At 43.1% G+C, this 15100-nt stretch overlaps 1 protein-coding gene across 2 annotated transcripts in view; it reads left to right on the top strand.

The window, feature by feature from the left end:
- The window catches only part of Smad1 (SMAD family member 1), an 84557-nt gene extending 69972 nt beyond the window's left edge, over nucleotides 1–14585 (top strand). For both annotated transcript variants that reach the window (XM_045131661.1, XM_045131662.1), the window contains exons 5-7: nucleotides 1011–1232; nucleotides 8909–9165; nucleotides 13287–14585. In XM_045131661.1, coding sequence (XP_044987596.1) covers nucleotides 1011–1232; nucleotides 8909–9165; nucleotides 13287–13430 — 623 coding nt within the window. In that variant the 3' untranslated portion in view covers nucleotides 13431–14585. The remainder of the gene's footprint in view (nucleotides 1–1010; nucleotides 1233–8908; nucleotides 9166–13286) is intronic.
- Nucleotides 14586–15100: the final 515 nt, after the last annotated feature.

Here is a 15100-nt window from a genome sequence, read left to right as displayed (position 1 = left end):
TAGCACAGGAATATTTTTTCCTTATCAGTACCTCCAATGTAAATTTCCCTTCTTTTTTATTTTTTTAAATCATTTATACCTAACTTCATAAACCTCAGCTCTGTGTGTATTGGTATGCTGGAAATACTAGGGGTTGTATCCCTGGAATCTCTAAAGTGGTGTTCCAGGAGGTTTTACCCCAGAAGGAACTTAAACCTCTCGGTTAAAGCCATTAGGAGCCTGTGCTGTGTGGAGATGGGTTAGTCTGAGGAGATTGCACTGAACAAGCTGCATCCTGTCAGGAACGTTGGGTAATTTCCATTGTTGGCCCATTCTGGAAGCGGAGAGACAAAACACACCTGCTGTGCATGACTTAAAGCAAATATAAGGAAGTTCGCATGACATGTGGATGAGAGAGATATGATTCATCCTGTGAGAATGGCCAGCTGGCAGGATTTCTTCCTGAGTTTGAGAACTGGAGCTGTGATCATCATTGGCAACCTAATGTGAAGTCAAGTAACTTCTTATCAATAATTAAAGGCTAATTTTCGTTGCTTGGAGAAAACATAGGTACACCACAGTCTTGGCCAAAAGTCATTCTTTTCTGCGCCAGCCCCCTTGGCACATCTCTGGACCTCTGTTCTTGTCCCATTTGCCTTTTCACTTGTTGCTGGGATTTTGTTTTAGATGGTGTGCCAAAAGCTGTGTGAAGAGTGCTCTCCACCTCTGCATATTAAGGAGCAAGTAATACGCTGTTTGTATTCAGCAAGTGCCATGCGAGGCTTGTCTAGCTGGTGTTTTGGTTTTCTGATAGTCGTTGGAGAAAATCATTCCCCAATTAAGGAGAATGCCACACTTAGTAAGTTCTTTAGACCTCGTAGAGAAATTGTAGACATCATAATCGCAGTTGCCTAGCCTTATCTTCCTCCTGTGAAATGGAGTCATTCTGTGATGTGAAGCCACAGTGTGGGTTCAGCTTTTGAGAGCTCGGAGCACGGATGGTGATGTATAGAACCTCTTATTTCTTGCAGATGTCCAGGCGGTTGCTTATGAGGAACCAAAACACTGGTGCTCTATTGTCTACTATGAGCTCAACAACCGCGTGGGGGAAGCGTTCCATGCCTCCTCCACAAGTGTGTTGGTGGACGGTTTCACTGATCCTTCCAACAATAAGAACCGTTTCTGTCTTGGGCTCCTCTCCAATGTTAACCGGAATTCCACCATTGAAAACACTAGGCGACATATTGGAAAAGGTAAGTCTTCACTTGGCCGTGTTTCAGAGGTTAATTTGTTGTGTCCCAGACTCCACCTCCACCTCCAGCAAGGTGGTCAGTCTTCCGTCTTAACAAACACCAGCTGACGTTCAGTTGCCGCAGTGTGAATATATTTTTCAAATCTGTATTCTCTGGAGTTTTTGTAATCAGTGATTTTGATAATCTTCCAGCTCTCCTAAGACTGATAGGAATTCACTAAAACTATGACTTTCTATGTTGGGGCATTCTTCTATCTTATGTTTTGCTATAAAGTAAAAAATATCTTTTTAAAAAGACATTTGTTAGTGATAGAGTACAACAGTTTTGTAAGTTCAAGATGTATTTATTTTGTGATGGAGTGAATGACTAAATGTGGGTGTTGTTCCAAGCATGAAGAAAGACCCTGTAGGTATCAGTGGGAAATCACTGTTTAATGTGTGTGTTTTTTTCAATTTTTATTTGCTTATTTGAAAGAGAGAATGAAAATGGGTGTGTCAGGGCCTCTAGCCCCTCCAAACAACCTCCAGACGCATGTGACACCATATGCATCTGGCTTATGTTGGTTCTGGGGAATCAAACCTGGGTCCTTAGGTGTCGCAGACAAGAGCCTTAACCACTAAGCCATCTCTGCAGCTCTGACGTGTGTGCGTACATGCATATGTCTGTAGGTAAGCCTTTCTGTTCACAATCTGAACATGCATTCAGTTTCTGCTGTGTCTGGTGAAAGGGCCACAGAGCAAAGCTACCCAGTAGCAGTAAGCACATCTAGTGTCCAGGCCAGTACTATTAATGCCCTTCCAAGAACCAGGGCTTCATTGGCTGACTCCAGAGCTGGGACAGGATAAGCTTCATTGTAGCAGAAAGTAAAGAAATGCTTATAAAATATTGGCACCTCTTTCTTAGGAGCCAACTTGTAGGAGTATCCATTGCATAGCTCTGAGACAGTTTACTATGAAAATTCTGTTGTCCTTTGGTATCCTTGGGAAATTGCTCAAGGACTCACGAGAGGACTCAAATCCAGGGTGCTCAATTTCCATATATAAAAGGACACAGGATAACATCCCACCACGTGCATTTTTCCTTATGCCTCAAGTCCTTTCTAGATGAGTCAGACCTAACGATGTAAAGCCACATCAATAGTTCTCGTGTTGTGTTGTTTACAGAATCACAACAAGGTGACAGCCTGCACAGGATCATGAATTAAAAAAAAAAGTTGGAGTAGTCCTGGAGAGATGACTTAGTGTTTAAAGTTTTTTTGGTTTTTTTTTTTTTTTTTTTTTTTTACCTGTGACTACTTGAATCACAATTCGGAATTCACAGCAAATGAAGGGCAACTGTAATTAAGTATAGCAATGTATTTTAAACTATAGAGAAACAATACTGCCAGCTGTGGTGGCTCATACCTGTAATCCCAGCCCTCAGGAGGCTGAGGGGAGGTTCAGGAGTACAAAGCAAGGTCGGGCTACATAGTGAGTTCTGTATACTCTTCTCCCCATTTACTCATTCGTACATGCATGCCAGTAGTGAGTAGAGAAATGAAGGAATGGGAAGGTCCGATCGATACATGTAGACTGCTGGAATTGGGAAATCATCATTTGGCATCACTGTTAGTAAGGACCAGGCAAGAAACATCAGTAAATGCCGAATGTAAGGAGACATTTTTTTTATGAGATTCGGAGTATTTGCATGGTCTTAAAATGTTTCTCCACAAACTATTAGTTGCAAGGGAAAATAAAAGGCAGCAAAATTACACAGTGGAGAAGTTGCATCATTAGTACACTGTATGGTCACTTCTTCTCTTGACTGGAGAATCAGAATTGTCATCACCAGTGAGAGCCTGATGGCTAGCATGCTTCCAGATGTGGTGCCCCAATGAGGCTGGGAATGCAGGTCTGAACCAGTCTCAAGGAGGCATCAGACAGGTGCCAAATGAGGACCCTCCTGTTCAGCACAAAGAGTGAGGAGTAACTATTCCAGAGTCAAAGATAAGGATGTGGTGGTGGGCTGTAACATTTGACCCTGGGACATGTTCGCGTGCTGTAAAGGACTTTTTTTTTTTGGCATATTATATGCATGTAGTGTGGGCTTGTCTGTGTGTGCAGATGCACATGCCCTGTGCTCATGTGTGGAGGCCAGAGGAGGATGCTGGATGCCCTTCCCTTTTCACTTACAAGCCCGTTTCCTTGAGCCAGTCTGTCACGACCCAGAGCTGCTGTTGCTCCCGTTTACCTGCCCTTCTGTGATACCTGCTTCCCGAGGCACGGGGGTTGCAGGCGTGTGGGGCTATGCTAAGTTAGTTATGTGGCTGCTGAGGAATGGAACTTGGGGGCTCTCAGGTCTTCATGCTTGCACGGGATATCTTACCAGCCCCCCGAAAGGACATTACTGAGAACAGCAGTCAAAACGAGAACATGCAAAGTAGATTCAAGTAGTATAACATTGTTACAGTTCCTAGCATGGCTAGCTATGTGGTGGCTATGTATGAAGCTGTGTTGCATGTGCACACTTAAACACGCAAGGATGGGGCTGGAGAGATGGCTTAGCGGTTAAGCGCTTGCCTGTGAAGCCTAGGGACCCCGGTTCGAGGCTCGGTTCCCCAGGTCCCACGTTAGCCAGATGCACAAGGGGGCGCACGCGTCTGGAGTTCGTTTGCAGAGGCTGGAAGCCCTGGCATGCCCATTCTCCCTCTCTCTCCCTCTATCTGTCTTTCTCTCTGTGTCTGTCACTCTCAAATAAATAAATAATTTAAAAAAAAAACACGCAAGGATCGAGGAAGAAGGGCTGTGATGGAATTTTTCAGGAAGAAATTATTTATATCTAAAGATGTCTGCCATTTGCCTTGTCTAAAATAATTCCGTCAGAAGTTCTGACATACAGCAGAGGGGTGTGTGTGTGTGTGTGTGTGTCAGAAAGAATGAATGAGCAGGCGAGTAGACTGTTTCACAGGAGATGATCTGGATGATAGATGTTCCTTTGTTTTGTTCCCTTTCAGGCTTTTTTTTTTTTTTTTTTGTCAGTTTGAAATTTTTTCCAGAGTAAACTTTTTTTTTTAATCGCCAACTGTGAAATGTATAGCAATGGACCAGATGAACAGGTTATTTCAATAGGTGTTTAAGAGGCATTCAAGATAAAGTTTTAAGGGCTGGAGAGATGGCTTAGTGGTTAAGGTGTTTGCCTGTAAGGGCAAAGGACCCAGCTCAATTCCCTAGGATCCACATAAGCCAGATGCACAAGGTGGCACATGCATCTGGAATTCGTTTGCAGTGGCTAGAGGCCCTGGCATGCTGAAAAAGGAAGGAAAGGAAGGAAGGAAAGAAAGATAGGAATGATCTTTTTTCAAAAAGAAAGAAAGAAAGGTTGGGCTAGAGAGATGGCTTACTGGCTAAGGGCTGCCTGCTTAGCCTAAGGACTTAGGTTCAATTTCTCAGTACTCATGTAAGCCAAATATGTATATACCAGACAAGGGAGTGCCTGCATCTGAAGTTCTTTTGCAGTTTCTGGAAGCCCTGACATACTCATTCCCTCTCTCTCTCTCCTTCTTTCTCTCCCTTTGTCTCAAACTAATAAATAAAATATTTAAAAAACAAATCATTTTTAAAAAGCCAACTACTCTTAAAAGTAGGAGTTGGCATATCTCCTTAATCTTGTTAGAGGAAAAGAAAACATAAAGGACAATCTAGTAATGAGATGCTAGAACCCAGGTTCATGGTTCACACAGATCCCTTCGAGGTGCGTAAACTCCTGACGTTTACGTAAACACAGTTCTGCACTTGGGATGGTAGGACATAGTTTGCATTAAGTTCTAAAGGTGACTGTTTCCCCAAAATAGTAAAAAGCTATTGTAGTTTCCTCTGAAAAAAATGAGAGAAATAAGCATTCTGGGAATGCCATTGCTTAAAATTGTTCCAGATGCCCAAGTTAGTGTGCACACTGTGGAGGTTTAGGTGCTGAAAAGGAGAAGGGTCATCGTTACTTGCAGATGATATGATTGATGGATGATATTCTCGGGCCAGATTCTTGGCATGAAGCTAGTCGGCCAGAAGCTGGTGATGGATTTTGCCAGTTGGCTTTCCAGAAAGCTTTTACTAACTTCCACTCCTACTAGACACATAGGAGAGCATTCCCCTCACCTTGCCTGTTTGTCATGAGCACCTTATGTGCCCACATTGTGCTGTCTACCCAGAAGCTTGCACACCCCAAGTTTTGTCAGCCTCATGACTAGTGAGAAAATAAAATGGAACAGGGAAGTTTACTCCCAGTGGCAATGAAAACCATAAATCTCTTGCAATAATCTAAACTTGAGATATATAAGGATTATATTATGAGAATCAAGTTTTACTAAAAGAGAAAAATGAATAAATTGGTAATCTGGGTTTCTTAAAATTATGACTTAATATTGTGAACACGTTTCAGATGAATATTAATTCTTACTCAGTTATTTTGTAATTTTAAAGCAAATTAAACTCCAGTATGACGTTTTGTGAAGGTTGGATAATGTTTTGTTTTGTTTTTCAAGGGTAGGGTCTTGCTATAGCCCAGGCTGATCTGGAATTCGCTATGTAGTCTCAGGCTGGCCTCGAACTCACAGTGATCCTCCTACCTCTGCCTCCCGAGTGCTGGGATTAAAGGCGTGTGTCACCACGCCCAGCTGGATAACGCATTCTTAATATTCCCTTTAAGGATAAATAAATGAGAATAGCTGAAAATATTTAGTGGAAGAGTAAAGTAAAACATTTAATGGCATTAGAGCTAATAAAATATAAAATCACATGTAAGTCAGTTTGTAGGCAAAACAGTGGAATAAATTAAACTCAGACCTGTGTATAAAAATTTAATGTCAAGTGATCTTGACAAGTCAGTAAGTTATTGTAATGGTTCTATAATAACAAAGTGAGCTTTGGGGAGGGCTGGGGGAGAAAGCCTTACCTCATATCACATATGAATAGTTTTTAAAAATTAAACAATTAAAAAGCTAGAATATTTGATCTGAGAGGTAAAAGCTTTCTAATCATAAAAAGCAACAAACAAGCTCTTAAGAGATTTGACTGAATTTCTCTAGGTTAAAAATTTAGCATGTGGGCTGGAGAGATAGCTTAGTGGTTAAGCGCTTGTCTGTGAAGCCTAAAGACTCGGTTCGAGGCTCGATTCCCCAGGACCCACGTTAGCCAGATGCACAAGGGGGTGCACGTGTCTGGAGTTCCTTTGCAGTGGCTGGAAACCCTGGCACGCACCCATTCTCTCTCTCACTATCTGCCTCTTTCTCTCTTTGTCTGTCGCTCTCAAATAAATAAATAAAAATGAACAAAATCTTTTTTAAAAAATTTAGGATGAATTAAATTAAAAGACAAAGGAGTAACAGAGAAAAGTAAGAAATAAGTTATTTAGATACTAAATGCACAGCTCATAAAAATAATAAAAAAAAACACTAGACTCCCTCCTGCAGTGAGCTAAATAGATTAAGAGGTGCATACAGTGAGTTCACAAAAGAAATCCAGATTGCTAATGCCTCTGTGGACATACCCAGCCTCTCATGCAAACTAAAGCAAGGATTTTTTGTTTGTTTAAAGCTGTGAGTGATAGATATGTCACTGTTGTTTAAGCTCAGAGTCGATGCTGTTACCTACGGGTCAGGTCAAATGAGGAAAGGCACCCACCCACACTGTCTCCAAGGGTGTAAACTGACACACTCATTCTGGAAAGTCATTTGGAAAAGTGAATCAAAAGCCTTCGATCCAGTGATTTAACTTCCAAGAATCCCTCCTAAGAATCTTCTTAGAAATTGTCTAGAGCCATTTGTCATGGCATTCTTATAGCAATTAGTATCCACAGCAGTGGTCCACTAATGGGAGATGGTTACATAAATTATTCGTTCTGTGCAGTCATACAGAAATTGAAATGTTTGCAAAGGAATTTTAATGATACATTACACTGAATACAGTATTTCACACTATCAGCAATTATTTTTTCTGTGCCAGGAAAGGAGTGGTAATATTTTTATTGTTTCATGTTTAAGTGGTTATGTGTGTGTGTGTGTGTGTGTGTGTGTGTGTGTGTGTGTGTGTGTGTGTATATATATATATATATATTTTATTTTTTTTTTTTTTGGTTTTTCAAGGTAGGGTCTCACTCTAGTCCAGACTGATCTGGAATTCACTATGGAGTCTCAGGGTGGCCTCAAACTTAGGCGATCCTCCTACCTCTGCCTTCCAAGCGCCGGGATTAAAGGCGTGCACCACCACGCCCAGCTAAGTGATAATATTTTTTTTTTGTCTTTATATTTTGATTTTCTGCTTTACATTTTCTAAAGTGAAAAGTCATCATGTGTTGTAATCAGAAAAACATTTTTCTTTGGGGAAATTATCTGCCAAAGAAATAAATCGTTGCCTCGGCGACTGGTTGGTGGTTATGCAGAAACACCATGTGGTGTGCCCCCAAACAGCCAGTGCAGCGTGGACTCAGTCTTGCCAGGGTTACTTGACAGGCAGGTCTTGCGAAGCCACCTGGCCTGTGGCTGGTCACTAGGTGGCCCTCGATGCCAGGTGTTGTCATGGGGGCTTCCCTTCTTTCTTTAAAAGGCCTGGTGAGATCTGTTGCCTGGCATTCTATTTCTCAGGTGAGATGTTGGCAGCAGGTGGTATGTGGTGAACTCTCACGTCACACTGTGGGAACCCCCACATTTAAAAAATTTCTTTTTTTCTTTTTAACTAAACCTTGTATCTTAACGGGTCTCAGTGGTGCCTCTTCCAATTCTGGCTTTCTAGTTTCACTACTTCCTTTCTCCTTTGAGGTTTTTTTTTTTAATAATCCAGCTACCGGAGTAAATGCAGCCAATGCAAGAGACCTTAGATGATGGTGATATGTTAAAATCCAGGTCTGATTGGACTCTAGTGTTTGTGTGGTGTGTGTGCATGTATGTGCATCTGTATACATGTGGGTGCATGTATCTATGTGTGCGTGTGGAGGCCAGAGGAGGACATTGGGTCTTTGTAATCACTCCCCACCTTATTATTCTTTATATTATTTTTTGAGGTAGGGTCTCACTCTGGCCCAGGCTGACCTGGAATTCACTATGGAGTCTCAAGGTGGCCTCGAACTCACAGCGATCCTCCTACCTCTGCCTTCCCAGTGCTGGGATTAAAGGCGTGCACTACCACACCCGGTCCCCACCTTATTTTTTAAGACAAGGTCTCTCACTGAACATAGAGCTTACCAGCTCAGCTAGACTAGCGAGCCAGTGAGCCTCCACTTTCCGGGCCCTGGGACTGCAGGCTGCACCACCACACCCCAGCTTTTATGTGGGTGCTGAGGTTCCACACTCAGGCCTGCGTGGCTCTGTGGCCAGCACTGGCTACGGAGCCCTTTCCAGCTCCGCGGTGCGCTTTGTAAAGTGGGGTGCGCGCTCGCCTACGGCCAAGTAGAATGCAAAGTGCTCACCGGTGCCGCTGTGATGCGTTGTTAGGATTGTTGAGAGACTTCTGATTTTTCCTCGACTCCTTTGTAACCCATGGGTCTTGGGTTAACTACCACAGCCAAGGAAAATGGGATCGGCTGCGCAGGACGCTGGGCCTGTGTCACCAGCCGAAGTTCAAGTCCCGATAAGCGCACATTCCTGTCCCCGCGCCAGCTGGGCTCCCTGCAGACAGACAGACTGACTGACACGGTTCGCCTTCCCGCAGGAGTGCATCTGTACTACGTGGGAGGAGAGGTGTACGCCGAGTGCCTCAGCGACAGCAGCATCTTTGTGCAGAGTCGGAACTGCAACTATCACCACGGCTTCCACCCCACCACCGTCTGCAAGATCCCGAGCGGGTGCAGCCTGAAAATCTTCAACAACCAGGAATTCGCTCAGCTACTGGCCCAGTCTGTGAACCATGGCTTCGAGACCGTCTACGAGCTCACCAAGATGTGCACCATACGCATGAGCTTTGTGAAGGTAAGAGGCTCTGCACAGCCGGGTCACGTGGGACACGCTTGCTGATTTCCCGTAACTTACGAATCAGTAGCTTCGTATACGTCCATGTCAGCAGAATTATGACTTAGGGATTTTTAAAGTTTTAACGAGTATCCGTTAAAGAGATTAGCACTGTATCCTAGCAGGGCTGTGTTAAATGTGGGTGGAAGAGCCTTTTCTGGCCTTTTTCCCACTAAGTCACCTATCTTGGCTACTGTAATACTGTGGAAAATGGATTGAGGAAGACACCAGACATCGACCTCTGGCCTCCACAAGCTTGTGCAGGCACCTGCATACCATACACACGAGTACACATCCAAAAATAGGATTGAAAACACCAGAAAATCATCTTTCATCAAAATTTTTAAGTGGTTCTAGAAAATCATATGCTTTTCATATAATTCAAAAGCGCCAGGCCCTTTAGCTCCAAAAGTGTTTTGTAAGTTTGAAGGCATTGCTCATAATAAATGCTGTCTTTCCTATTCTGCCTCTAAGTAATAAAAGTTTTAAAGATGCCATTAAAACGTAAAAAAAAAAAAATTAAATACGTGAGTATGACTTACTTCAGCAACTGGCTCATCTCTGAAGTCTCGAAGATAAATTTCCCCTGTGTTACTTTGGGAAAGAGAAGTAATTATCTAGTTGGGTGAGGCAACCACCTTTCATGTGCACTCTTCAAAAGCTCACCCAACTTCTTGTCAGACCCGTTCAGTAATGTTTATTACTGAGGATAATTTTGGAACCTTACTTTGTTAATCATCTTTGAGATCAAAGATATCGTTTTCTGTATAACATTTTCTCCCACTTTGAATCATCTCTTACTGCTTTTTAAAAAATATAATTTAACAGCAATTGGGCCTGGTAGTGCTTTAATATTAAGGAGAAATGTTTACCCTGTAGAGAGAGAGGCTGACGTCTGGGCCATGCACATGTGAGATTACAGAGACTTGTCTCATTCTCTGTTCACCTGCCAGCACTGGGGCTCAGGTGATGCTTTTTTTGTTTTGTTTTTGCTTTTCAAGGTAGGGTCTCATGCTAGCCCAGGCTGACCTGGAATTCAGTATGGAGTCTCAGGGTGGCCTCGAACTCAACGGTGATCCTCCTACCTCTGCCTCCCCAGTGCTGGGATTAAAGGCACATACCACCATGCCAGACCTTCAGGTGATTCTTAAAATAGGCCCAGTGGCTTGCCAGCATGGATTTTGTTTGTTTTTATTGCTTTGGGGAAAAGAACAGCCCTTTAGAGGCAGGAGGTGCAGGCTCTCATCCCACCACGTCCCACGGGAGACCTCTGGGCCTCACGTTCCTCCATGTGACATGGGGTTGGAAGGAATTGGGATTGTGGGAATTACTCCTGAGGTCTCTTACTGTTGTTATTATTTCACTGTTATTATTATTATTGAAGTACCACTCCTGAAGAGTTTATGGTTCCTGTTCTCCACTTAGCTTTCTGTAGCATTCATTTCCTACTGATTACCTAATCAGTTTGAACTGTTACTTCTACATAATTTTAATAATTTGCTTTTTGCATGTGGTGCGTATACATGTGTCTCTGTGTGGGCACACGCATGTGCAGGTACACATGTATGTGGATGCCAATTCAACTAGGCTAGCTAGCCAGGGGTTGTCTGTCTCCACCTCCCCAGTACTGGGGTCACAGGGACCACTGCTACGCCCAGAGTTGTTTGGTTGGTTGGTTGGTTGCTTTTCCAAGGTCGGGTCTCATTCTAGCCTAGGATGACCTGGAATTCACTATGGAATCTCAGGATGATCTCCAACTCACAGCGATCCTCCTACCTCTGCCTCCTGTGTGCTGGGATTAAAGGCGTGTGCTACCATGCCCAGCTTTTTTTTTAATTAATTTATTTGCAAGCAAAGAGAGATAGAAGAGAGAGTGAATGGGCACCCCAGAGCTTCCAGCCACGACAAGCGGTCTCCAGATGCATGCACTACTTTGTGCATCTGCCTGTACATGGGTACTGGGGGATTGAACTCCAGTCCTTAGACTTTGCAGGCGAGCACCTTAATTGCTTGAGTCATCTCTCCAGCCTATGCCCAGCATTTTCTGTCGGTGTGGGACTCCATCATATCATAGCCCCTCAATAACCTAATTTTACACAACTAAAACCAGCTTTCACACTAATAAGGCATCAAATGTAAAGCTATGTGTTCAAAATTTATGAATTTCATTCTCTGAACAAACATTTTAGCATTGTTCTAGAGAAGCAATATAAAGATAAAAAGTCATACCCAAACCTGCAGCTTCCAACTGCCTATGGCCACCTGTGTACTTGTAACATAGCACAAAATAATATAGCGTGCGCTCCCATGGGGACTTGTGAAAGATATGATGGATTTGGATGTGGAGTTTAGGATAATGAAATCTTATTAAAAACTTGAAAGCTGGGTGTGGTGGTGCACGCCTTTAATCCCAGCACTCGGGAGGCAGAGGTAGGAGGATCACCGTGAGTTCAAGGCCACCTTGAGACTACATAGTGAATTCCAGGTCAGCCTGGGCCAGAGTGAGACCCTACCTCAACAAACAAAAACAAAACAAAACAAAAAAAACTTGATGGTGTGACAACAGATTATATATTAGCAACAGAAACCTTGTACACTTTGCAGAAGATGTTCCTTAATGTCATAAGGAATACACACTTTGTCCTTTTTCTCTTGCTGTTTTTAAGATAATTTGGGGCTTATTAGTAGAAAATATATATCTTATAAACTGTTCCTTAAACTCTCCCACATCTGAAAAACCCCCAATCTGTTCAGCCAAGCAGATACCTGTAGATCCTCCACTTTGGGCCCTTAGCAGAGGTCAGGTAGCAGGCCCCGCCTCTGCCAACAGAGAACACACTGTCTAATGACACAGACCTGTGCCCTGATGTAGAGCTGACATATATACACGTACACGGATGTACTGCACAGATCGCAGTGTTCTCCGGAACACTGCTATAGTCAAATGTGTTTAGTGAGACTCTTGGAATGGGCAGGTAGCAGGAATAAGCAGGACCCAGCCTCAGACCATCCTCATGAAACAGGATTAATCAGAACAAGTGTTCCAGTGCCCACTTGCACCAACCCCATTTCTTTTTTTTCATTTTTTAAAACTTAAAACGAGGACTCACTGTGAGACCCATGCTGGGCTGGAACTCACTCTATAGCCCAGGCTGGCCTTGAATTCACAATCCTCCTGCCTCCACCTCCCCAGGGTGGTGGGATTACAGGTACACACCATCATGCTCAGCTTTTCTGGTGACTTCTGTTGAACTTTATGGTCTTACTGCAGTAGTTTTGCTGCATCTCACTGTACCTTCTCGTCTGAGTGACGGTGTCTGTTGCTTCACGGCCATGACTAAGCGTCAGTGGGCACTTTCAGGGTACCTACGTGCACTGGCGGTTTCACCAGTGATGAGAGGATCAAGAGGTCTGTGTTGATGGTGGAATGTCACTGCCTGCCTAGTTTCCCTTATTTATTGGTGACAGAGGGAGAATGTGAACAGTAGCTTCCACAGGACTGGGGATGTAGCATTTGCCTGGCATGTGAGAGGCCATTACAATAATGTAATGGGAAGTGAATATCAAAGTTTTATTCTACTTTTTCTTCTTCTATCCTTCCCTCTCCAAAAAGTAATAATGCAACTGGTTAATAGTGTTTTTATTAAGACAACTTTTTAACATATTTTAAAACTTTGAATCCCAAAGACTGGCAATTCCTTTTTTGTTTGTTTTTAGTTTTTTTGAGGTAGGGTCTCGGTCTACCTCAGGCTGACCTGGAATTCACTCTGTAGTCTCAGGGTGGCCTCGAACTCATGGTGATCCTCCCACCTCTGCCTCCCGAGTGCTGGGATTAAAGGCGTGCGCCACCACACCCTGCTTCTGGCAATTCTTAATCTAGAGTCAGTAATGGATGGGTTTTGAGGCTCAAACACCCAAATAATGACCAGCAGGTTTCATGTGTGTTTGCAATTGTGCCGTTTTCTTGTGAGAAGAGGACCTCAGCTTTCATCAGAACCTCGGATGATGTGAACGGCTTTGTTAACAGGTTGAGCCACTGAGTGAAATAAGTTAAATGACGCCCCACGTTGTATTTCTTCTAGGGCTGGGGAGCCGAGTACCACCGCCAGGATGTTACTAGCACCCCCTGCTGGATCGAGATACACCTGCACGGCCCTCTCCAGTGGCTGGATAAAGTTCTCACCCAGATGGGTTCGCCTCACAACCCCATTTCCTCTGTGTCCTAAACGGCCCCGGGCTCCTGCCTCTCCAAAACTCCTGAGCCTTGCATGTACTTGAAGGATGGCTGATGCATCGGACGGACGGAAAGACGAGCTGAGAAAGGAGCCTTGACAATACTTGACCTCTGTGACCAACTGTTGGATTGAGACATTGAAACACCTTGGTAACAGACTGTTGATATCAAGAACCTGTTTAGTTTACATCGTGACATTCTATTGTAAAATCAACTAAAATGCAGACTTTGAAGAGGACTTTGTGTCTAGTTACAGAAGAGATGGCCAGGCCAGGGACACATCATCTATTAGATAAACAGTCCTAAGAGATTCTTTTGTGTTTGGCACTTTAAGGGCCATCATTTGGCGGGTCCTCTTCCCGTGGGTTTTCATAATATTTTAAAACGGTTAGTAATGAATGGTTTTTGTTTGTTTTTAAAGTAAAGGTTAATCTTTATGATATACATAGTAATCTTTCTAAAAATTGTATGCTGACCATACCGCTGTCAGAATAATGTTAGTCATATGCTCTTTGCTAAATATGTCTGTACAGAATATTTGGAAGTTATGAATACTCTGATGACCAGTGAATCTGGAAGTATTTGAGGGGCGGGAAGGGAAAAGTCACCTGCAAATGTAGAGTCGACTGTAAAATTCCGTTTGTTGCCTTCAACAAACTGGTGTCTGGATTTTGCTGTGTTTCAGTTTTTCAGAGATTTTTAATCCTACTTTTTTTTTTCTTCTTCTATCCCGTCCTCTCCACAAAGCAGTAATGCAGCCAGTTAATTCCTATCACTGAGAGCAAATGAATACTTCCTGCTCACCTCAGATCGACTGCTGTGTGTTTCAATTCCAGTCTATGGAATGCTTGAATTTAATGAGCAGCTTTTGTGGAGTTCACAGAACTAGGCTTTAATTTTCAAATGAATTGTTTGCCAAACCCAGTAACTCTGTTAAATATTTGCAGGATTTAAAGAAGGTCCTTACTTAAATCCATTTCGAACTTTTTTAATTTTTTTGTACTATGTTTGGTTTTATTTTTCTTCTGTTAATCTTTTATATTCACCTATGCTCTCATACATTGAGTGCTTTTATTCCAAAACTAGTGGGTTTTCTCTACTGGAAATTTTAAATAAATCTGTCATTATTGCTTACTTTGATTAAAAATTTGTCATGTCCTTTCTTTACCTATTTGAGGTAGGGTCTCACTCTGGTCCAGGCTGACCTGGAATTAACTCTGTAGTCTCAGGGTGGCCTTGAACTCACGGCGATCCTCCTACCTCTGCCTCCCAAGTGCTGGGATTAAAGGCGTGTACCACCACGCCCAGTTTAAGAATTAATAAATTTTTTAATGTGAGGGAATACAGTAACAACAGTTATTAGTGGGTAATAGACAACCAAAAGAATCAGTTTCTAAGCCGGGCATGGTATACACACCTTTTTAATCCCAGCACTCAGGGGCAGAGGAAGGTGGGAGGATCAGGGAGTTTGAGACCACCCTGAGAGTACATAGTGAATTCCAGGTCAGCCAGGGCTTGAGGGAGATCTACAGGTGTGGGGTGACTGCAGGAACATGTAGCAAAGATGGGGGCCAGGCTGGGAACTGAGAGTGTATGAGAGAAAATGATGAAGTCTGTACTTTTCTTGGTTAAGAAAATCCCAACTCCCACCAGAGGAATTGT

Source organism: Jaculus jaculus, chromosome 12 (genome assembly GCF_020740685.1).
Source record: "Jaculus jaculus isolate mJacJac1 chromosome 12, mJacJac1.mat.Y.cur, whole genome shotgun sequence".
NCBI classification, from domain to species: domain Eukaryota; kingdom Metazoa; phylum Chordata; class Mammalia; order Rodentia; family Dipodidae; genus Jaculus; species Jaculus jaculus.
The sequence above is the reverse complement of the archived record's forward strand: the minus strand, read 5'-3'. Positions and strand labels throughout refer to the sequence as shown.